At 41.5% G+C, this 24296-nt stretch overlaps 1 protein-coding gene across 4 annotated transcripts; it reads left to right on the top strand.

The window, feature by feature from the left end:
- The first annotated feature begins 262 nt into the window (after positions 1-262).
- thoc2 (THO complex 2) lies at positions 263-24239 on the top strand. 4 transcript variants are annotated; one of them, XM_030437617.1, is made up of 39 exons: positions 268-424; positions 2739-2794; positions 3649-3740; positions 4203-4254; positions 4382-4452; positions 4799-4920; positions 5041-5174; positions 5400-5560; positions 5813-5905; positions 6062-6217; positions 6904-7076; positions 7257-7452; positions 7547-7585; positions 7746-7876; positions 8837-8938; positions 9968-10052; positions 10720-10813; positions 10920-11000; positions 11131-11227; positions 11369-11486; positions 11593-11772; positions 12507-12671; positions 12982-13257; positions 13479-13620; positions 13854-14011; positions 14401-14529; positions 14636-14767; positions 14857-15041; positions 15587-15762; positions 16098-16200; positions 16351-16736; positions 16876-16934; positions 18565-18600; positions 21316-21447; positions 21677-21743; positions 21834-21979; positions 22133-22209; positions 23172-23218; positions 23313-24239. In XM_030437617.1, exons 1-38 carry the CDS (start codon positions 360-362, stop codon positions 23197-23199), a joined length of 4695 nt encoding a protein of 1564 aa, XP_030293477.1. In that variant the 5' UTR covers positions 268-359; the 3' UTR covers positions 23200-23218; positions 23313-24239. The 4 variants fall into 4 exon arrangements, 3 of the variants coding, with proteins under 3 accessions (XP_030293478.1, XP_030293479.1, XP_030293477.1); XM_030437618.1 differs by lacking the exon at positions 23172-23218 and having other exon boundaries at positions 267-424; positions 22133-22264; XM_030437619.1 differs by lacking the exon at positions 23172-23218 and having other exon boundaries at positions 267-424; positions 22133-22245.
- The last annotated feature ends 57 nt before the right edge of the window (positions 24240-24296 follow it).

Genomic DNA, 24296 nt, shown 5'->3' on the forward strand with positions numbered 1-24296 from the left:
TTTAATTCAACATTTACCCCTGATTCACATATATTATGTCTTAGATCAGTCTTGTGCTGCACATACAAAACAACTTTAGTGGGGATTTTGTAACTTGACAAAAACGTAGCTCGTGTTTGATTGTATTTATATTTTTTAAGAGTCCACATAAACAGCTTTTCTGCATCGAAATCTGGAGCCACTCGTTGAATAGAACACAAAGTTCCGTAGTAACAAAGCCCCTCGGAGAAAGACCTCCGTGTCCCACCATGCAACTGTGAGCTAGCAGCAGCAGCAGCAGCAGCAGCAGCAAGCTAACCACCGCATTTGACCCTGTGTGTGCCATGATGATTTAGACATCCGGGCTGTGTGTATGGAAGATGGCGACACTTATCCTCCCTGGTGAATGGATCAAAAACTGGGAAAAATCAGGAAAACACGAGTTGTGAGTACATTTGAACTACACCAAGGTGTCAGAGGTTATAGCGGTTAATCAGTTATCCGCTTATATAAGCTCACCGATAAAACAAATATGTCGTTAGCTTTGGAATTTGAGGCCAGTCTTTCAAGTGTGTTAGCTGGGGCTAACAGAAGCGGTAACGTTAGCGAGCTAGAAACCGCTTCAGCTGGCCCACTAACGTTAGCTGACGCCGCTGTTTGGAAATTCTAAACATATCGTGTAGCTGACATTTGGATTTGAATGCGGTCGATTTACTCCGCGCTATGTAGCGCAGTCGTTACTCAAGTGTACCCAGCTAGCCATAACGTGCTAACGTTCCCTGCATGCTAGCAGTTCGGCTAGCTTACGCTCCCACTTGACCGTTTGTAAACACGGTTGCTTTCAAAGCTAGCTTCAGCTAGTTAGCATTCATATAGCTCACTCTCCAGTTGCATCGATGTCGTTCTAGCGTTCAAAATAAAGCGAATTGGCTCTAAAATACAGACTATTAGTCAGTGTTATCTGTCATCATAAAACTGATGAGCAGTTGGCGAAAAGGAACTGTACTGCGAGCGTGAACAGTTGTAGTAATCAAGTGGAGGGAAATTGGGGGACTTGACACAACGTTATAGCAAGTTAGCTGTAACGCTAGCTACAGCATCCTTGATGTCGACTGACTTATTTATCTTTGAATTGCCGAGGACTGGAATTATTTAAAAAAGTTCCATCATTAGTGATTTATTTGATAAAGCTACTCATCTGAAGTGTAACCTCCAGCAGGAGAGGTGTTAACGGTCAGAATAACGTTAGCTTGTCGGCTAACATTTAGCGAGATGGTTGGTTGACGCTCACACATCCCTCCTTAGACTGGTTGAAAGTGTAGCTAGCTTAATTAAGTCAAAGATGTATTTGCATACTAAATGCAAATACATCGGTGATAATCGATTATATCTGGACAGCGAGCATCAACTTTATGAACACAGTATAAAAAACATCTAATCTTGGCAGCCCATAGCTCGCCCCTACAACAACAATGCCTAGGGCAGAATAGGGTCGCTCTTTTTTTATTATTATTATTTTTTTTTTTTTATCATTCTTCGATTGGTAAATGCTGATTGAATGGGATCTTCACGCATTTTCTTGAGCGTAGCCATCCTGTACAGACAGGACACACATTAGGCTTATCCGTATTTCCAGCTACTAGCTGTAGTTGTAGGCCTTGCATATCTAAGTAAGGCCTGCAGTGAGATGCTTGTGTTTTGGGCTCTTTTGCCACTACATTAGAACATTGTTTCATTAAGTGCAGCAAAATATCAATTTCTAAAATGTCCCTCAAGGAAAAGGCTCATGTGCTGCATATTACTCTGTTTCTGTGCTGTCTCTGGTACAGCCCTCCTCCTGTGGATTGACTGTGAAACATTTAATATTTAATGTGATCTGAGCTGCTGTGCAGAGCTGAGATGAAACTGTCAAGCCGCGGTCAATCCAGCAGCCACAAAAAGTGCATAATTTGATCAGTAAGAAAAAATATAGAAGATATTTTCATTTCCACCAACCACATGAAAAACATGTTCTAGTGTATGTCCTTCTGGTAATCACTGTCTAATATCCACCAATCAGAGAGTCCCGGGTTTCACGCTGATGGCTGCACGCACTCCACACTCCCTGTCACTTCAGGGATGCAGTCCTGTGCAGTGACACTTCTCTGGCGTGCTGCAAGTAAAAAGGGCATTTTCTTGTGCTGATAATCAGAGAGTCACATTGTTATTACATGTTCACCGTTTCTCAAGTGAAGTGACTTTTCTTCACATGCTCACAACGCTTTTTGTGGACATGGTATCTGTTTGCGCAATCTGATATCACTCAGTCGTTCTCTTGGGTATAATCACAGTCAGAGACACCAGGGGTGCAAAGAATAGTGTAGTGCCATTGAACATCTCTGACTGACCGATAGAGCGTGTTGATTTGGTGGCACAGGCAGTCAACTTGTATATTGTAGGTGCATTCAAATTTAAGTTTAAAAGGAAGACTTTGAGGCAACACAATGTCAACGAGGACAGCCTTGAGTTATGTCTTTGGTTCTGTCGTTTTGGTCACACCCAGATGGGGAAACGTTTCCTGTGAGCTAGCTAATCCAGATGTTAAAATATTAGTGTGTGGTTGAGTGTTACCTTCAAAGCCATTTTTTTTTTCTTCATGGGTGTGAATTATTAGTGTTGGAATAAATTGTATAAAGCTCCGTTTGAGTGAGTTTTACTGGCTATGGATCATCCTGTTTAAGCTGCCAAGCTGACCAGAATTTTGTCTTTTTACTTCATAGCGTACAACTCTGCAAAGATCTCACCGAGAAAACCGATCATGGAAGTGAGATTAGAGGTAAGTTGAGAATCACCTCAGTTCTGTTATTCCTTCACATTTTATTACCTGTGGATGTATTTAAGCTCCATGTTTATACACACATTGATCATAAATACTGCTGTAGTTTGAACTGATCCACAATGTAAGAAAAGGAAATATTTAAAAGTGATTTTCCAATCTTCAATCAAAATGTGTAGTATACTGTATATGCCAGCGAAACTGAAAGTAATGCTCTCTAGTCAATTTATAGTTGAAATGTTTACTATGGAAAGGGAGACAAAATATTAATGTGAGGTTGTGACGATGTCAGTGTTGAGTCTCATTCCCACTTCATTAAATACCGATGGGCTTTGGGTTGTTGGCCGGCTTGTTCTACCAACCCAAATGTCAGTATGTGACGATTTGGGAGAGAGACTCACTGATCAACTATCTTACAGATTTGATCTTTAACAGATAAATGTTGACATTCATTTGTATCATGTTGCTTTTTTGTGCCAGTGGGAAACAGCAAAGCATTTATCATTAAAACCAAACACAGGTACATCTTAAACAAATCTCAGTTGAACATTATCTGCTATATAACATCATTCAGTCAAGCTTCAACTTGCCGACAGCCCCGTCATGCCAGTGTGTTTGCTCCAGTGTGATAAGTTGATGAATGTCACTGTGGCTTTGTTGTTGCACAACGTGTGTGAATGCAAACTGAAATGTTTTGAACGGGTTATCAGAAAACAAACAAGCATTACATGGTATTGTTGATAATTATCCATTAATCTATTAGCAGTCCCAGCTCCAGCGATGCTCATCTGATCCCTCCTGCATGTCTGATTTAAGCTCAGTCTAAAATGGATTTTGTCTTTTTGCACCTCCAGATATACAGGCAGCCTTATATGAGCTCTGCTGGCAGGTTGTACAGGGGAACCTCAAGCTGGATCTTGTCGCCAGCGTCCTTGGGGACATGATGGTATAAAACCTTTTAAAAATGTTTTTCACTTGAGAGTTAAACCAATACAAACACAAAGCAGCGTCTGTGCTGTGAAGTAAAAAAAGATGCAACCCTTTTGTTCTTCATTACCTTTTTTTCATTCCTCCATGTTCGGTTTCTGCATAGAAATTGCATTTCTTTTATTTTCTGACACCTTTTGGATGTATAATTTTGTATAATTTTTGTCTTATTGCTTCCTGGGCTAAGGTTGATTTATTCTTAATGCCATGACTTTGCACTCGTTTGTTAAGGCACGTCATGTTTCAATGTTCTCTCAGAATGACCATTGTGTGGCATATAAGCTATCAGACATTGTTATTAAAATGTTGAAAGGCATTGCTTACCAAAAAAATTTGTTATTTTGAGTACAGAGGTTGATTCGATGATGACTTGTGATGTTGTAGATATTTTTCCAGTTCAAACATTTGTTTCGCTTTTCAGGAACTTCGAGATGACATGCCATCAATTTTAGCCGATGTGTTCAGTATACTAGGTAAGTTTGAGTTTTTATTTTACGCATTGAGTCATTGTATCTAAAGCACTGCGTTTACATTAATTCAAATATAGTATTTTATATTATAATAATAAAAAATGTTATTTCTACACCATATTTTTCACAGATTTAGAGACTGGTGCGCTGGAAGAAAAAAATAAACGTGACCATTACACACAGCTGGTGGGCGCATGTTTGGTAGGTCATGATACCGTAATGCATTATAGTCTGAAGTGTATCATTCTTGCATGGACTAAAGAAAGGAGTTTGTACTTTCGAAGTATGAGAAATTGACTAATTTCTACTCAAATGAACTATGAATTAAATTTCACTTTCATTGCCACTATTGCTGCCCAGTAACTGTATATGCTCAAACATTGTCATTGTCCATAATGTGTCATAGCGTAGTCGATGTTTTAGAATTTGACTTTGATTAGCACTGTATTTTCTATTGGTGCAGATGAATAGGTGATATTCAGGTCCGTTATCTACTAACTAACTACTAAAATGAATTAATTGACTAATTCAAAACAATTTTCTTCAGTGTTTTGTTCCAGAGGCCATCCTGAAAGAGAGGCTGGATCCAGAAACCCTTGAATCTCTTGGGCTTATAAAACAAGCCCACCAGTTCAATCAGAAGATTGTAAAAATCAAGACTAAACTATTGTAAGTACGGCACACAGTTTAGTAGAAATGTAGACACACATGAATAGAAAAGGTGTATTTCAGTGTACTGCCTCATAACGGGGATATAATATTTGCGTCATTTTTTTACTCTCTTCACAGTTACAAGCAACAAAAGTTTAACTTGCTAAGGGAGGAGAATGAGGGCTATGCCAAACTAATCACCGAGCTGGGCCAAGACCTCTCCGGCAACATCACCAGCCACCTTGTCCTGGAGAGCATCAAGTCCCTCATAGGTACCAAACAAGTCTCTTTCAGGGTGACTGGATTGAATGTTGAACTAAAGAACTAAAGCTCTATTTAGGTTTTTCTCTATCTTATTTATTCTGGTATTCATTTTATATTCTGGTCTCTTAACTACGACATGTTATTCTTAAATCCCCTTGTGACTCTTTCTTAAAAGCTGTTATCTTTGTGTGTATCCGATGCCTGCTCAGTCCTCCTGTTTCTCCTGCCTGCAGGATGTTTCAACCTGGATCCTAACCGTGTTTTGGACATAATCCTGGAGGTGTATGAGAGCCGATCGGACCAAGATGAGTTTTTCCTGTCTCTCATCAAGTCCTACATGTGTGAGCCACTCACCCTTTGCCACATCCTGGGATTTAAGTTCAAATTCTACCAGGTGAGAATTTAGAGAAAGTGTTACCATAGGCAGTGAAATCTTGAATGTGTCCGATAATTTAAATGTACCAACAAGCAGGTAAATCCATAGGAGAACATATTCATTTTGTAGCCTGTTGATATGTTTTCTAGTGTGCTTGTAAGGGCTTTTCTTCCAATGAACAGGTATCCATAGTTGCAAGTTGTGGTTGATTGTGTATGTTTGATTTAAGTGATATCGATCTCATTTTATTTTCCTGTGTCTTTAATTCAGGAGCCCAATGAGGAAACCCCCAAGTCACTTTACCACATTGCTGCTGCTCTGCTTCACCACAACCTGATCGAGCTGGAAGATCTCTACGTACATGTAAGTGGATGGAACAGCTAGACTCCAGCAAATTATCACAATAAAAGATATCCCTGCTCAATTTCCCTCTAACCTATGATGTGTTTAAATGCAGGAAGCATCTAATTTGCCCCCAGACTGAAAACTGATCTCTTTTGTGCCTTGCTGTCATTCCAGCTTATGCCACTAGATGCCGCCATCGTAGAGGAACACAAACGGGACATCTCTGAGGCTAAGCAGATCGCCCGCAAGCTGGTCATGGTTGTGTTGCCCTCAGAGAAAAATGAAGACAAAGAGAAGGACAAAGAAAAGGAGGAGGAGAAGAATGAGAAGGTATCGAACTATTTGTAAATACAAGGCTGTTGTGAAGAATGGTGTAATTGTAGACGACTGTTGAGAGATGAGAGGATTGGTCTGAGTAGTATTGACCATGTTGGAGTGGGCTTTGATTGCATGCAGGTAAGGCATGCTTTGTGGCACATGTAGGCTGAAATGCAGTCTCCAACCCCTTCTGCAATCAGTTTAATCACTTTATTCAATTTTACCTGCATTCATAATGACAAATCCCTTATTAGAGATTTGTCGTCACTCAACTCCCACTCCCGTCTTGTGAATTACTGGCTCGCGGAAGAGGAGGTCTTGGCCCAGATATCCTTTATCTGGATATCTGCTGGTAACAATGGAAACCCCATAACATTGGCTGCTGCCCCAGAGGGTTAAGTCATTGTCAGATCATAGCTGTTGAGTGTTGAGGTTGATCACCAAATAAACCAACTTGCATTTTTAACGACTCATGAATCAGTGCGTTTACATTTTTCCGTCAGAATTGTCTCAAATACCGCATCATAGTTTAACCCACACTGATATTTTTAGCCTTCAAAACATGATGTCGTTATATAGAAAAGATTGAGAATACACATCACTGTACTTTATTTGCCACTGCTCCGCTCGACTGAATGAATTTGAGCGTATTTAATAACACACAGATTCTCAATTTCTGCTCTGTTCTGTACCCACAGCCACCTGATAACCAGAAGCTCGGTCTTTTGGAAGCGCTGCTTAGAATTGGAGACTGGCACCATGCCCAGAGTATTATGGACCAAATGCCTTCCTTCTATGCTACTTCTCACAAGGCCATCGCACTGGCCCTCTGCCAGCTCGTGCACCTGACTGTGGAGCCTCTTTACAGAAGGTGCTGATTTTTCCATGTTTCACTTACTGCCCACTATGTGTAGCACACAAAACCTCTGATTTCACAGTTGAACTGATTTATTTAATTCCCTTTTCTTAATTCCAACATTTAAAGCGTAGGAGTTCAGTAAATGGGATAAATAAATCCCAAAAAAATCACTCGGTGGTCTGTTCCTCACAGGGCTGGCCTCCCAAAAGGGGCGAGGGGATGTGTTCTGCATCCACTGAGGAACAAGCGGGCCCCTCGGCCTGCAGAGACCTTTGAGGACCTACGCAGGGACACGTTCAGCATGCTCGGCTATCTGGGACCTCACCTCTCCCACGACCCTATCCTCTTTGCCAAGATAATTCGTCTGGGCAAGGGCTTCATGAAAGAGGTAAAAAAACAAACAAAAACAAAAACCTTAGACTTTAACATAACTGCATCTTCACCACATCCTAATCTTATTTTGCCTCCTCTTTGTCTCTTAGCACCAAAATGATTGCAGGGCAGATGTCAAAGACAAAATGGTATGTACACAACTTATGACTTTGATTGTGACTGTATGACTATTCTGTAGATCAACATTTAAACAAGTGAAAGCACATTTTGTTTTAATGGATCTTCTAGTTAATTTCTGTAATGCATGTTACTGCGAGGACCTTTAAGTTGTTTGTGTGTTCCTTGCAGGATACACTATTGAGCTGTTTCCTGAGCATTGCAGACCAGGTGCTACTCCCCTCCATCTCTCTGATGGAGTGTAACGCTTGCATGTCCGAGGAACTGTGGGGTCTCTTCAAACTCTTTCCCTACCAGCACAGGTGATACAAACACACCCTACATGCTTCAGTGTTTAATTGAGTTGTCGGATCGTACACCCTCAGGCGGAGCTCCAGGATAGTGTTTACTAGCTGGCGAGCAAAGAGTATCTCAGATGATCGAAAAAAATCTCAAGCTGCACTTGATTGTTTAAAATGCATTTTTCTTTTCAACAAACCATCTTCTCCACTCCTGAATAATGCCAGAGTTTTATTTTTAGAGCCTTTTGTTGGAATAATCTGGCACACTGCTGATGAGCAGTGACAACTCCACACTCCCAAAGGTTTTGTTTTACTTTAGTTGTCTGTGTCAGTTTGTCGCTGCTAATAATGCACCTTCTTTAGTAACTGAACACAATAGCACTTTGTGGAGCAATTCACTGTCTTGTACAGCAAACTGTTCTGTCACTGTCAAAGAAAGAATTTGGAACAAACTGAATATGCACAAGTAGCTCAGTTCATTTATACTCTGCTGTGTCAGGGTATTGTACTGTGGGGTTTCTATTTGTGCTGAATTTGTTGATGCACCTTGAGCGGCTTTTTGAATATGCCTCGACACCGTCTGCTCCAAGTATGACAAACAGCAAATTACTTACTTAATTTTCAAGTCTACCATTAAGAAGCAGACCTTTCTTTTATTGAACTGGAAAGCTGAATGCAAATAAGGTGGAACTGACTCTGACTATCTGGCAAATAGTCACACACAACAGCAGTTTCACATAATGCTGGACAGGAAGTGGTGGTTTACTATTCAAGGACTGTTTTGAATTGCAAGCTTTGTAAGGAGACTTCTTAAGATTATGTTAAACATGTTTCCTTAAAGCTTGCTTTGTCACGTTTGTAGGTTTTTACAGCTGTGAGATTGTACTTGTTGTATTGCCCATTTTATGTTATAATTTATTCTGAGTGCTACTGAGCTAAACTAGCATTTCAAATGTGCTTCCTCAATCTGTTGTCCTTCAGGTACCGGTTATATGGACAATGGAAGAATGAGACCTATTCCAGCCATCCCCTGTTGGTCAAAGTCAAAGCGCAAACTGTGGAAAGAGCCAAATACATTATGAAGTAAGTTTCTTTGCAGCACCCAGTGTACCATGGCTGTGCAATCATCTGTCTTTTTACCTCTGGCTGACTTTTGCTGTCTTCAGTCCAAACTCCGGGGCAGTAGTGTGTCCCTGTAGACTGCATGTTCCTCATTGTGTATGTGGTTATTTGAAATGTGTAGCCATTCATTCTCACAGCTCATACTGTTCAGTCCTGCTTTTTTCTCTGCAGACTGTTGCTTTATTTGGAAAAGATAAAGTAAACCTTAAATAAATGGGGAGCCTTTTCCCATTCATTTCAAGTTGAGTCTTTTTGCAGTTTGCCAGCACATTTTATCTTGTTTTCAACACATACCGCAGTGCATTTTCCCAGCTTCCCACAAAACCAGAACATCATTTTTGGGAAGTCACTAGGGTTTTGAGCACATCACACCGTCAGCAGAAGTTCACTACCAATCAGATCATCATCACTATCTTTAATCCGTGCCACTGATTCTTCTTCAATACAGCACCCACGTCATTTGTTAGTTCATCAGGAGCAGATTCCATTGAATGACAAAGACTGTTAATATTTGCTATTACTATCCTTTTTTTTCTCTAATATTCATTCATAAAGCCACTGATGGTGTAATGTTTAGGTTTAAGCCTTAAACATAGCACAGTTTAGGATATTCATTAGATGTCACTCAGTAGTAATTATAAGATATGGTAGTAAAACATGCAGAGCTGAGTTGTTCTAAATGTTTCACTTTTTCACCAGACATTTGACATTAAGCTGCATTGAAAGAACAATCAGATGTGAACAGCATACGAGTGAAAATAATGGTACTTGGAATACTGTGTTCTTGTTCTGTTCGAGTTATTATTCTGGCACTGTGTTGCTGTTGAAGAAATAAATGACAATACTTTTATCTTAAGCTGACAACCATAAAAGCGTTTTCCAATCGCTGTGAAGCTCTCAGAAGTGACAGTCTTTGCTAACAGCACTCTTTGCGTTGTCTTGTGTTTTTAATCCACTGTTTCCTGTCTTGTGCTTTCTCCCCCTCCCTAGGCGGTTGACCAAAGAGAATGTGAAACAATCTGGAAGGCAGATTGGCAAGTTGAGCCATAGCAATCCCACCATCCTCTTTGATTATGTGAGTGTGTTTTGCTTTGATTATTTCATCATGCTTTAGTCTAATTTTTAAATGATATTCAGGTGGATGCTCCTTATACCAGTCCACCCCCCCTTTTCCATCTCATTTTTCTGACCTTTGCAGTAGCATCTGCTCTGGGAATTGTTTACACCTAGAGCTCTGCTTACAAATCACACATTCATGAATCAAAGTAAAAGCCACTTGGTAAAAACTCAAGAAATTGGGGCGGCTTTTCCCGCGGCACTGACAAAAAAGAATCACTTGGTATACTTTGGTATGATGCATTTGCAGTCATTTTAGCATAACAATAACATTCTTCCTCCTTTTGCAGAAAATGAATCGATAGAAACATTTGAAACATTTTAATCTGGATGGGTTGCTAAGGGAGGGGGCTATAATTTATTCTTACCCACTATTTCCTACTATTCTGTATTTTTTTTATTGGCTTAATGTTTGCAATTACAATATAGAAGTCATTTGCATTTTTGCACATCTCTACCACTCCCCTGATGTGTAGATGTTAAAGCGTTTATGAACATGTAACACAAGGATGACTTGAGCAGATTTGTTTAGCCACCCATGGAGGTAAAGGCATCGAGCCAGGTAGAATATACTGTATATCCTTTATAGTTATTTTATCCCCTCCTCTTTCCTGTTTGTGTATCAGATGCTGTCTCAGATTCAGTGGTACGACAACCTCATTGTACCAGTGGTGGACTCCTTGAAATACCTCACATCCCTCAACTATGATGTCTTGGCCTGTATCCTTCACTGATCCCTCTTTATTTACTGAGCCAACAACAGACATGTGTGTGTTTTCTTGGAGGCAGTGGGGTTCTATGCTGTTCTCCTTAACTCTGTCTTCAGATTGCATCATTGAGGCTCTGGCCAATCCCGAGAAAGAGAAGATGAAGCATGACGACACCACCATCTCCTCATGGCTTCAAAGTATGTGGCTTCAGTTAACCGGCCTGTCACTGTGCGGCAGTCACATCATTCATATGCATGCAAAAGGAGAGAAACCTGTTTGATGTTGTACTTGGTGTCTAACCTACACCTGTTCTGCTTGTCAACCAAGGCCTGGCAAGCCTGTGTGGAGCCGTGTTCAGGAAATATCCAATCGAGCTGGCTGGCCTTCTTCAGTATGTCACCAATCAGCTTAAAGCAGGGAAGAGGTGGGTTTGATCCAAATTACAACAGTGTGACTGGTTTGCAGGGGTGAAACTCTATGTAATCACTGTATTGGCCTGTTGAATTAAGCAAACCAATGCTTCATGAAAATGTGCCTTTTGTAAACATCCTTTCTCTCCCTGCAGTTTTGACCTGCTGATACTGAAAGAGGTAGTGCAGAAAATGGCTGGCATCGAGATCACAGATGAGATGACCTCAGAGCAGTTAGAGGCCATGACTGGAGGGGAGCAACTCAAAGCTGAGGTACGTAGATTCAAGTATAGTCGTCATTTCCTAATGCAACCTCTTGTCAAAACTTGTGTTAATTAATGATGCAACTGAGCTGATGGTCATCGTCATCTCTCAACAGGGTGGCTACTTCGGCCAGATCAGGAACACTAAGAAGTCGTCACAACGTCTGAAGGACGTGCTGCTGGACCATGAATTGGCCTTGCCACTGTGTTTACTAATGGCCCAGCAACGGAATGGAGTGGTTTTCTTAGAAGGTGGAGAGAAACATCTCAAACTTGTTGGCCACCTCTATGACCAGGTACATACTCACTGTCAATATATCAACATATTGCTTAAATTTATTTCAGCAGTAGGCCTGCACGATATGAGGAAAATCTACGATGTACAATAACACTGTTCAATATTGCGTTGACGATATAACTTACGATAAATAAGCGAATATTGAAGTTTACATATTATTAACTATACAGTAAATGATGGCCAACATTAGTTTTGAATTGTTGGTGTAGGTCTTTATGGTTGTATTGCAGGTGGTGATGGAGGTTGTGTTTCCTCTAGAAGTTGCAGCATCTGCTCGGCATTTTTTACACTGTACCTGTGTTTGTAACACGTCGTCTCTCCTGAATCCAAAATAAGTCCATATCGCAGAAGTGCTGTTTCTTGTCACCACAAGGTCTTCGTCGACCACATTTACATGGCTTTTCTCTCCTCCCTCAGCCATCATAACCTGGCAATCACCACCAAACTGATGCTGATTCATTTTGTCAGGGTAGCTAACGGCTAGCTGGGGCTTCATCTTGTATCCAGGGCTCTGTCTGATAGGCTTAATGTTAGCATGCTCAAGGTGCATGCATGGCGCATGCAAACAAAATAATTTTTCTTATTTATCGCGTGTCAGGCAGTCTTTTGCGATGTGTTTATCGCATATTTTCATATTGCGATGACGATGAAAATTCGATTTATGGGGCAGCCCTATTCAGCTGTTATATCTTTGAATTTGTTTATCTGAAATAATCATTTGTATTCCTGCAGTGTCATGACACGTTGGTGCAGTTTGGCGGCTTTCTGGCCTCCAACCTAAGCACAGAGGACTACATCAAGCGGGTCCCCTCCATTGACATCCTTTGTAACCAGTTCCACACGCCACATGATGCTGCCTTCTTCCTGTCTCGCCCAATGTACGCCCATCAGATTTTGGTGAGTGGGCTTTTCGGTGTCGTTAACATTAGAGAATGATTTGTTTTTTTTATTTTAGAATTGTGTGATGATGATACATTTACAGCATTCTGCATCCCCCATTTTGAACATCGGAGCCGGTGTAGGTTGACTTGGCACAATTTCTGATGCTACTTAAATGGAGCAGTGTTTCAGCTGCGTTAAAGCTGATCCCCAATGTTGGAACAGAAACTAGAAAAGGAGGGCTTAAAGATGTTTGAAAATGTTTTAAAGCTGCCTGTATTCAAAGGCAGAAATTCAAATTCAAATCTTTAATGCTTTTTCTTCACAGTCTAAGTATGATGAGCTGAAGAAAGCAGAGAAGGGCAACAAGCAGCAGCAGAAGGTACACAAGTATGTGGCAGCCTGTGAACAGGTGATGACGCCAGTGCACGAGGCTGTGGTGTCCCTCCATCCGGCCAGGGTTTGGGACGACCTTCGCCCTCAATTCTACGCCACCTTCTGGTCGCTCACCATGTACGACCTGGCAGTTCCACATTCGGCGTACGAACGTGAGGTCAACAAGCTCAAGGTCCAGATCAAAGCCATCGAGGAGAACCCGGAGATAGTGAGTAGATGGACCACAGCTATTGCTAAACAGCACTCGGGACCATTTTTACATTTTACACTTAACTGATGCAAAAAGTTACAATAACTGCATGTAGTGACCCTGTGCAGTTCACAGAATGCAGCTAATGCAGAGAAGCACACGACTCTATGCTAAACTAAGCTGCCAGTGTTGTGCGTCTTTAGTAGTGTGAATCTTTTTTGTGGTTTCCTTTCATGTAGCCCTTGAACAAGAAAAAGAAAGAGAAGGAACGCTGCACTGCCCTGCAGGAAAAACTGCAGGAGGAGGAAAAGAAGCAGCTGGAGCACGTCCAAAGGGTTCTCCACCGCCTCAAACTGGAGAAAGACAACTGGTTGTTGGCAAGTAAGTATCAAAAGAAGAAGAACAAAGTGGATCCATTTAGTGTGACTGATTTTTAAAAACTTGAAAGGAAATAGACAAAAAAATGTCTCTCCCAAATGATATAAGGAACTTAATTCAGTTTTAACTCCATGTAGACACAATATGACTGATCACAGCATCATTATTTGAGGACATTTTAATGTTTATTTCCGTATGTTTACATTACTAACAAAACTTTTAATGTTTACTTACAGAATCGACAAAGAACGAGACCATAACAAAGTTCCTGCAGCTCTGTCTGTTCCCTCGCTGCATCTTCTCTTCTATCGATGCTGTGTACTGTGCCCGCTTTGTTGAGCTGGTCCACCAGCAGAAAACACCCAACTTCTGCACCCTCCTGTGCTACGACAGGGTAAGACATTCGTATATACTTGAGATGATGATAATAAATCATTCTACATTTCTATAGCAGTCTTCTTAAAGCTACAACGTGCCTTCGAAGAAAAATAATTAACATTAGTAATGTGGATAATGAATTCTCTAATTTGGCCCAGTCAGCAAAAAGGTTGTGGAAATATTTAGTAGAATTACACTCTAGATTAAATGCGTGTCAAAATCCACATGCACCATCAATTTAAAGCTGTATAGGGATGTTTAATAACTTCCGGACAATTAAAACCTTTTTTTTTTTTTTTTTTTTTTTTTTTCAAATTGAGCATCAAAGCTTTGACCATCTGGAACGATTCTTGCACTGTGTAGCTTCTTCACACGCGTCATCTGAATCATTGGATCTCTCTGCAGGTGTTCTCTGCTATCATTTACACTGTGGCCAGCTGTACGGAGAATGAGTCTCACCGCTATGGACGTTTCCTCTGCTGCATGCTGGAGACTGTGACCCGTTGGCATAGCGACCGTGCAACCTATGAGAAGGTGTCCACTTTTACCTTCTCTTCCCCATTTACATGTATTTGTCTGAAGCATCTTGAGATAAGACGAGTGGCCATTAAACCCATCTCCTCTTTTTGTGTGGTTGTAGGAGTGCGTTAATTACCCCGGCTTCCTGACCATCTTCAGAGCCACAGGCTTCGATGGAGGGAACAAAGCGGACCAGCTAGATTATGAGAACTTCAGGCATGTGGTGCACAAGTGGCACTACATGCTGACTAAAGTGAGCTGCCCTCCTTCAACATAAGTCATCAGGCTCCATTACATGTTGTGTAACTGTCTGATCATGTCCTCAAACTCTGCTCTATCCAGGCTTCGGTTCACTGTCTGGAGACAGGAGATTACACCCACATCCGGAATATTCTTATCGTGCTCACCAAGATCCTGCCCTGCTACCCCAAGGTCCTGAACCTGGGCCAAGCGCTGGAGTGCCGTGTCCACAAGATCTGCCTCGAGGAGAAGGACAAGAGGCCAGACCTCTATGCCTTAGCAATGGGGTAACACAGCATTGTGTGCTGTACCGCTCTCTGTGGAGCATACAGTTGACATGTGTTATACAAAGTGTGGTAATATTCCGGAAACATGAGAAGATAGGTCCTGAGTAAAGAGGAGTGTAGCCCCTGTTATATAGTTTTTTATTGTATTTTTATCTTGAGATCTGCTTTTGTGTCAATAACTCACTTGTTTTAGCTTTGTGGTGAAAAGGGTTGATTAGACAGGCTGAGGAAGGTTCTAACAATTTGCCAGATGGTCACTGCACTGTATTTTTCTGTCTAGAGTGGAAATGTGCGACAGTTTGTTTTTCTTCTTCAGGCGGTAACAATTGACTTGAATCAAAATCCATTCTAAGCGAAGTCTGTACTTGCTTACCATCACTTACAAGTGCCCATGCTTGTGTTTATTTATAGCAAAGACTGCAGCCGTTTTGTAATTGCAGGGAAAGTGGGTTACTTTTGTTTACACTGTGTGGCACTCAGAAGTTGGGTTTTTTTTGCGTGTTTTTTGTATCTTGCCCTGTGCAAACTCTTTATGCGTCTTACAGTTATTCAGGTCGGTTGAAAAGCCAGAAGGTGCACATGGTCCCTGAGAATGAGTTTCACCACAAGGAGCAGCCGGCGCGCAGTGCCACCCCTGCCAGTCAACAGAACGGCCCCGGCAGCACAGGCAAGCCTGCTACCAGCACGAGCAAGACGGATGAGGGGACGTCAGAGGATGGCGGTAAGTGGTTTGGATCACAGCAAGGCTGTTTTAAATGCAATGCTGGAGTATTTTATTCATTCATAAGTAAGGAACCATGCACATTATTGTACTGTTTTAGATTTAGCCTTGAGCATTATTTTCATCTAATGTGCCGTTGCTAAATCACTCTGTCAAAGATTTTTTTTTCAATATATTTTGTGCAATATTTTCCCCTCGATAGTGTTTGGTTTCAGAGAAACAGAGCAACTGAAATATTAATTACCAGTTGGTTAAACTCTTCAGTGACACTACAGATCATAAAATGCACTTGATTAATGTTAAAAAATACTTTTTGGTTTTTTTTCTAAATGCAGATCGGGGCAAAGATAAATCTCAGGGGACCACAAAGCCAGTGAACAAAGCCAACAGTGCAGCGGCCAAAGTGACCACCAGCAATGGGAACGGTGCCCTCAACAGGTAGGCGTCTCGAGATCTCAAACAATGCTTCAGAACTCAACATGAGTAACATTATTGTGTCCAGCTCTACTTCAAGTTGGTATCGACTGTAAGTTTATGATTTAATAGATCAGAGTTTTAAAAAAGGAAAAAAATATTTCTCTTTCGTAGCACCAAAGCTGTAAAAGACCGGGACGACAAGGAGAAGAGCGGGAAGGAGAAAAAAGAGAAGAAGGAAAAGACACCAGGCAGCACTCCAGAGACAAAGGCAGAGAACCGCCGGGAGAAGCAGAGAGACGAGAGAGCAGGGAAGGAGGAGCGGGCGGCACGCGAGGGTAAGGAGAAGACCCCCAAGGCAGAGAGGGAGAAAGCGAAGGCCGAGGAGAAGAGCAGCAAAGACGACAAGGCCAAAGCCGGCAACGGGGAGCCTGCAGAGCCGTCCAGGGAGCGCGAGGCCATCAAGGAGTCCAAGAGCAAGGAGAAAGGAGACAGGAGCGCTGTGGCCGGGTCCCTCAAGTCACCAGTTCCCAGATCGGAGTCAGCCGAATCTGAGAGGGGTAAGGAGCCCTTCTGGTTGTCTGTTATACTTCAGCGTTGTCCACACGGCTCATTTCAACTTGATACATGAAAGCATCTCTTTAAGGTTGAATGGTGCAGCTCGATTAAACACACATTTCCCTTTTCCTGTCTTTACAGATCACAAAAGACGAAAGCTCGACAGTCACTCTTCTCCGTCCCACTCCTCGTCTGTTAAGGTTAGTATGGCTTGAGGAAGGCTGTGCCCGTTTCTTCTCTATCTGCCGGAGCGTTCCCTGCCGTTGCACATTCCAGCAGCCCCGAAGATCACCAAGGAGAGTTGTCGTACATGCACATGCATGACATCTGGAAAGCCCTACCGAATCCATGGGAGTTGGAAAGCATTCCATGGACATCAGCATAATATTTTGCAGAATTGGGAGAAACCCCTCAAGGACTTAGCCAAGAAATTATTGTATATATTGAGTATTTTCATATTGAAATATTTATCTATTTTCATATTAATGAAAGCAGTCAGTGTGCCTTGGGAAGAAAGAAATTTTTTAAGCATTTCTATATTCCGTGTGGATTTTTTTGCTTTTTGAGAATAATATCCACCTGAAGTAAAATGGCTTGTCAAATCAAGAGCTTTCGCATTTTCCAATGGCAAAGATTTTTTTTTTTTTTTTTTTAAAACAACAAGAGCAGTGTTTCACTACTTGCCCAAGATTATTTTCCCTGTTTTTGCAAGCTGAGAAGAATTCCTGGTTAAAGATTTAAAGTATTTCACCCTGCCCTCAACGTGCCCGGAACCAGCGCAGAGTCGGATGGTGTCCAGCAACCCCTCCACTGTAGGAGCACATCTCTGCTGCGGCTGAGTCATCAGCCCACCCTCCAATCTCCGTTTGTTAAAACGGCCTGCATGCAAACCTTCACGTCACAAGACACGTGTCCAGTCAGTCCTGCCAGCCCCGTCAACGCTGTCCCCACAACTACCAGCCATCAGCATCAACAGTCGCACTACCTCCTGGCAAGCAGTCAATGAGAGATCAGCGCCACCAGCAACAGAGATCAACGGAGAAAATGAATGTCGCAGTTTTGAATCAGCCAAAATGCAGAGGAAAATAAGCCTGCCCCTACAAAGAGAGAGAGGGAGGGAAAGAGTGGGCGAAGCCTGAATCGTCTGGAGCGTTGCCCAAACAACTGGAAGCTTGTGATAGGTCTTTATTTTACCCTTCCACCAGAGAAATAGGCTCCCTGTGTCTTATCCATTCCTGAACTGTAAGTGACAGCAACAGTTACCTATGTAGGGATGCAGTCAAGTACACAAGATTTGAGTGATTTGTTTTGCACACACAGGCACACAAGTACACAAATACACGCACACACGCACACACATACACATACACAAATGCACATACACATATACACATGCACATATACACATGCACATATAAACAAGCACATATATACATACACATATACACATAAACACATACACAAAGCACTTGCACTTTAGAAGTATTGAATACCAGCTGCGCTGTAGGACTTTTATATTATGCTGCCTGATATTGCAGACATGTCTGTAGTTCTATGACTAGCAGTAATTTTATATATGCTCAGGGTTTTTCTATTCCTAGTATTGACATTCCAGATGTTGAGCTTATGAACTCTCCTCTATGTAATAACCTTGTCAAAGCCTTAGTCCTTGAAGGTCAGAGGTGAAGGGAGAAGTATGCTGTTGGTCTGGCCAGCCCCAGCTCCCCCAACCCCCCCACCCCTTCTTCCAACTCTCTACTGCTGTCTGACAACCTCCTCCCAACCCCCACCCCCTCCCAGCTCATCTGTCATCTCCATTCATCCCTACAGGACAATAACAACGAACCCAAGGAGTCCACATCCAAGGTTTGAACTGACTCTGCTTCTTGTATCTTCTCACAGATTATCTGTTGTGTGTACAGCTGCTGACAAGAAATAACTCATTTTTACATGTCCATGACTTTTCTCCATCTGTCCATTTTTTCACACAAGTGGATTGATTCATGTGTCACATTTACCAAAGTCGACCCGTCAAGCTTGCATCAGTATATTTTTTTGGGCCACATGAAGGCAGTGGGAGAAGCTGAAAACACCACATCTCGCATACCATCGCCTTCAAAAACCTGTTAGCAAGCAATCACTTGTTTACACATTCAGCAGACAGGGAGACAAATACACGACCAATAAAATGTCTGTTTAATTTTACACCATTTTTGAGAAAATTGGTTCTCCAGCTCCAGGTACACCAGCTTCTGCCTTGCACAAGTAAACTTAACCAATGAGTGAGGAGTCTGCTGGAATTTAAGAAAAAAACAATGATTTAGGATAAGCTACAAGCTCTGGCTTCCTCACTAGAAGCAACATGTTACACATCTACTTTACACATCTGGACATACACAACTTTACAAGAAAAAACTAAAGCTCTGTTAGTTAGCAACTTGATGACAGAAATTCATTGTCGACAACAAAAATCATCATAGTTGTGGGTCTCATCACATTTTGTTTGTCTCTATATTGAATCACATTAGGTGCTCTCAATTTAAAGTTGGAGTTGGTAAGATTGAAGCATACTAAACTAAAATTGTCCAACCTAAAAAAAAAAATCCCTCCAGAGCCACTTGCCTATACGGACACTAGCTGCCCGCTGGCTCTCGCTAGCCAGCAGGAAGATGTGTTAGCATCTAGGTCGCCGCGTTCAATAAGCTCTTTTAGCTTGACTCGAAAATTGCTGTTGCGAACATACCTTGGGCTCAGTATGCCACCCAGCCCTGGCAGAGCGAGACAGGGAGCCTCTCAGTCACTTGGGTTTATCAGAGGCCTTTGACAGCTGCACATACTGGAATCTATTTTTTCTTTTTCTTTCTTTTATTTGTCACCGCATTTGATTTATTGCTGGCTGTCAAGATCTTTAAAAGAATTCCTAGAAATATGACAACAAAAAATGCTTCTAGAATATCTTACCAACCAGAGCTTTAATTGAGTTAAATGAAGCACAGATGGAATAAAGTGATCGCAGTAATTGGCGTTTTCACCTGCGAGCTGATATTTGATAGAGGCCGCCACTCCAGACTTGTGTGTATGTGGATATGTTTGTACCATCTGCACCCTGCACTTCTGTCTGTCGATCACTGTCTCTGTGAGTCACTGATATGAAACGATGAAATATGAAGTCGTAGCAGGTTGTGTACTGTAAAAACTGTCAGGGGTGAAATGTTTCACTGAATGCTCTGTTATTTTGAAAAACATCAGTCACTGATCAGCATGTGCCTGCTGAGAATCATATTCTGATCAGAAGATGGAAACACTCCCACATTACTCTATATACACACTGTTCTTATACTGTGTATGTGGTGTTTGGTAACACTTTACTTTGTTACTTTAAGTCCCTGTGTTAAGTGATGAAGACAAATATTATGCAATCACAATTTGATTTGACTTTATTGTCATTTATTACCCGTTTGAGTAGGAGTTGGAGGTGATGACAAATTCTTCCAGCTGCATTATAGTTTCTTTAAGCTATTTTTAACTCTTGTTTACGTGCTGTTTATAAATGCTAAATAAGGCGATACAAGCTAAAGTGTTGCCCACACTGTTGACATGGAGTATAACAGATTAAATAATAGTTCCACTTAGTTTTCATCTTGAGTTCAGTAGGCTGCGGGGATTTATTACCTTTTTTTTAGTGTGTATTCCTGCTTTAACTTGGAGATAACACTACTCTTCCAGTACCATTAGGACCACTGGACTTCAAAACATGTTGTAATAATTGTTAAAATCATTTAGGCTTGAATAGATGCAACTGCAGTGAATGTTGCAGTAAAGCTTCATCCTTTCATTTGTGTCAGGTTTTTTTTTTTGCCCCCCTGCGGTGATGTTATTCATGAAATTCTTACCACAATCAATCAGCTTGATCAATACTGGTTGCAGACCTCCCCGTCTTGCCCTTGTTTTGTTACTGATGTGGTTTATTTATGTGTAACAGAACAACTTGGGGGCCCAGACACACCAAGCCGACATCAAAGTACCAGAGGCCAAGAAAGCTTGATTGTCGAGTCTCCTCACGTCGCCCGTGTCTTGGCCAGACAGCTGCACTTGAACACGTCCACGGCCATCTAGCTCATACATTCTACACCTACCCACCAAAACAATGAGCAGCAGTCTGTATATGTTATCTAACAAAGGAAAACTAGAACACACCACTGTTGTTAATACAGCCTCTAACTGAGAATATGTTCGGTTTAAAAAGCTGCAGATGGCACTGACGAGGAGCCACCTGCAGGATATAAGAAGAATCCCTTAATAGATGAACTAATGAATACTTAAGCGTCAGGCTCGAAGGACTTTCCCTCTTTGTTGTCGGTTCTCTTCCCTTTCACCGATTTCCTGAGCGGAGCAGCCAATCAGAACGCTTTCTTTCACCGTCAGGGCCCAGTCGGCAGCTCTGCTTTTTCCATCTGCCCGGTGTGTCGGGGCCCTTAAATCTGTCGTGATTCCAACACTCGATATAAGCACCCTCCTGACAACATAAACATACTTTGTGTTTTTTTTTCTTGCTCTGTTCATGTATAATTATCTTCGCAGCACCACGCCAACTACAATTCAGTAGCCCGGTCCAAGAGCAGAGAGAGGGAGACGGAGAAGAAAGATTCAGACGGCACACAAGGCCGATCCAAAGAGAAGAAGGAAGAGAAGGATCGGAAAGAAAGGAAAAGAGTCAGTATTTAACAAGACCGCTGCACTTTGTCAAATGGGTTTTTGGAAAGGTCACCCAGTTATTTCCTTTTATTGGGAATAAGTGGGACCTGGAGGATCAACAAGAGATGGACTAAATATTTTCCTACATGGAAGTTATTGTTGCCAAATGCTTGACTAACATCTTTTGAAAACGGTATTTATGATTGCTGCCATTAACGTACTGTATGTCCTGTCGCTTCCCTTTTAGGACCACGCCGTCAATGACCGCGAAACGAACCAAGAGTCCAAACGAAAAAAGGACGAGAACGGAACCAGTATGTTTTTTTCCAGACAAATCAAATGCAGACGTTCACCTAGCAAGCACAGCGCAAACAAAGAGCTAAAAAATGTTTCCCTCTCCTCAGATTCCTCTAAAAACAGCAAGAGCACAAGTCCTTCCTGTGACTCCCCGCTTTCAGCTGAAAAAGAGAAGAGCAAAAGATCCAAATCTTCCAGTAAAGAGAAGGCTGAGTCTGTGAAACCTGAGCGGACGTCCTCTGGAGGCAAAAAGGTCAGCTCACTTTGTCACCCCGTACCACCGTCGCACACTCTTCTACCTGATTGAAGAAACCTTTCCAGTTAAAGCACGTTTCCATGCGTAGATGCTTTATTTTCATTACGACTGCTGTTTTAACTCGTATGTCTCTGTGTTGCTGTGTCGCAGGAGTCCAGGCACGACAAAGAGAAATCTGAAAAGAAAGAGAAGAGGGATAGCAGTGGAGGAAAGGAAGAGAAAAAACAATATCCTTAAACATGACTTCTGAATCATAACTCTGGGTGTGTTCTTCTGTTTAATGTGAGTGTTTTCATATTCGTAGGTGTGTGTGTGTCTGTGTGTGTGTGTTCTGTCTTTTGCCATATTAGTGCACACATAAAAAAAACGTTCCCCATCCAAGTCTTAATGATATTTTAAAGTTGGTATGTTTCTTCCTTCAACCAGTAATGTGTGCTTTTCTTTGAGGCCATCATGTCTGCCCGACCTTGCAAACTGTTGTCTAGGCAACACCGAGCAGGCAGGAGGCCGTTTGTCACGAACCGCAGTCAAAACCATAAATCGGGACATGCAATCATAATCATTCTTAATATCCAAATTAGACATGTTGTTCATATGACCAGTGTGCGAGTAAAATAAAAACAAAACTGAAGGAATATTAGTGTGCATGTAAATTTAGTGAGTTTTGGAGGGATTAACTTTAAGTTACTGTTGTCCAGCTGTCCTCCAGTGTTTCAGACACTCACTGCAATACATTTGTTTCCCTTTGACCATCATGATATAATTGCCTCTATTCGTATCTATAATATGTCACTAAAAACTCTCAGATGCAATAATGTTCCAAATTGCAGTCGATGCGATGCCGCACTGACAGGCCAGCCACAAAGACCTGCTTGTAAACATAATTAGTTCTCTCGTCATCAGCTTAGCTTTTTCTAATTTGAGCATCGAACTGTCGGCTCATTTCTGTCTCCAGAAAGTGCAGCTAATGAAGTTTCCATTTCCTGTCGTGTAAATCAGACGGATTATATTTTTGGGGGGGGGGTGTCCTGATCTACATCACGATGCGCTGTGCTGGATCACGCCCTTTTTAATAGCACAGACGCAGCCTGGATGCTTCCAGAGCTCGAAAAACAAGACGCTTCTGACAATCAGTAATCCATTACATGTTTCAGTCAGCGTAATTTACCACTTCCCTTAACAATCATACTCATAAATCCTCTGACAAGCACAGATAATGTGCACTAACCGGTGAAGGTAAGACACATTCAGCTCCTGTGTAAGCCACTCTTGATCCACGTGCTCTACATGTTCAGTATTGTTGATGTCTTTTCTCTCCTCCTCTTTGTAGAACTGGAGAAGCCGCGTTTTTATCTGCAAGACATCTGCAAACTCCACCTCGTACCAAGTTGTTAACTCGTACTCTCATTTCTGCCTGTGTTGTTTTTGCTGTAAACTCCCCTCCCGAGTGTCGTTAGCTGTAGTTATCTCGACTCCACAGATCACCTCATTATTTTTCCGTTTCAGTATACAGCGAGCCAGCTGAGATCTGTTTTGTAATTGTTTCTTTTTTTTTTTCTTCTTTTTTTTAAAATTCTTAAGTATCAGGAGGGCACGGTGTTGGTGCTCTGATCACATTGTCACCAGTCTAATTGGAAAAAGTAGTTACTGTATGAAATGGTCTCTTGGTAACGTCTGGTCATCGGTTCAGTTATCTCATGCTTGAATTTCTTTCTCCCTCTTTTGTATGTTGTCACAGGCTTTGGCTTTTTGCTCGTTTTATTGGAGTTAACATGCTTTCCATGCTCATTTACCTCATATCGTTTTTTTTGAGATACTTAGATACCTTTTTATTTATTTATCTCCACCTTTTAATCCGAGTAAGACAGTATGTGTAAGTGAGGAAAATGATACAAAGGACCAGTTTGTATATTGTGTACAATAATAGAGTGAGTAACATGAAATTCACGTCATGTTATTTCTTTTTTTCTTTTCTTTTTTTTTTTTCTTTTTTTGGATGTCCCTTAAAGTCCTTCTGTGATTTTGTGTTAATCAGGTTTTTACATAATTTATAAAATTAGCAGTTCGACCTTGATTCAAATGTAGAATTGTAAAGAAAAATCGGTGAAAAAACAAAAAAATTCTGAAGCTCTGTACTCCAAATACAACTGTTTCGAAAAATGACTTTTGGAGATTTTATCTGCTGTACTCAATGAGTGTAAGCTTTTTTCAAAAAAAAAAACAAAAAACAATAAATCATAGTTTTCCTAGTGTGTCACTTTTGTGTTATCTGTTACCTTTCTTTCCTTCCCAGTCAGGAAGCCGATTATCCCCC

The sequence above is a fragment of the Sparus aurata genome, chromosome 13 (genome assembly GCF_900880675.1).
Source record: "Sparus aurata chromosome 13, fSpaAur1.1, whole genome shotgun sequence".
NCBI classification, from domain to species: Eukaryota; Metazoa; Chordata; class Actinopteri; order Spariformes; family Sparidae; genus Sparus; species Sparus aurata.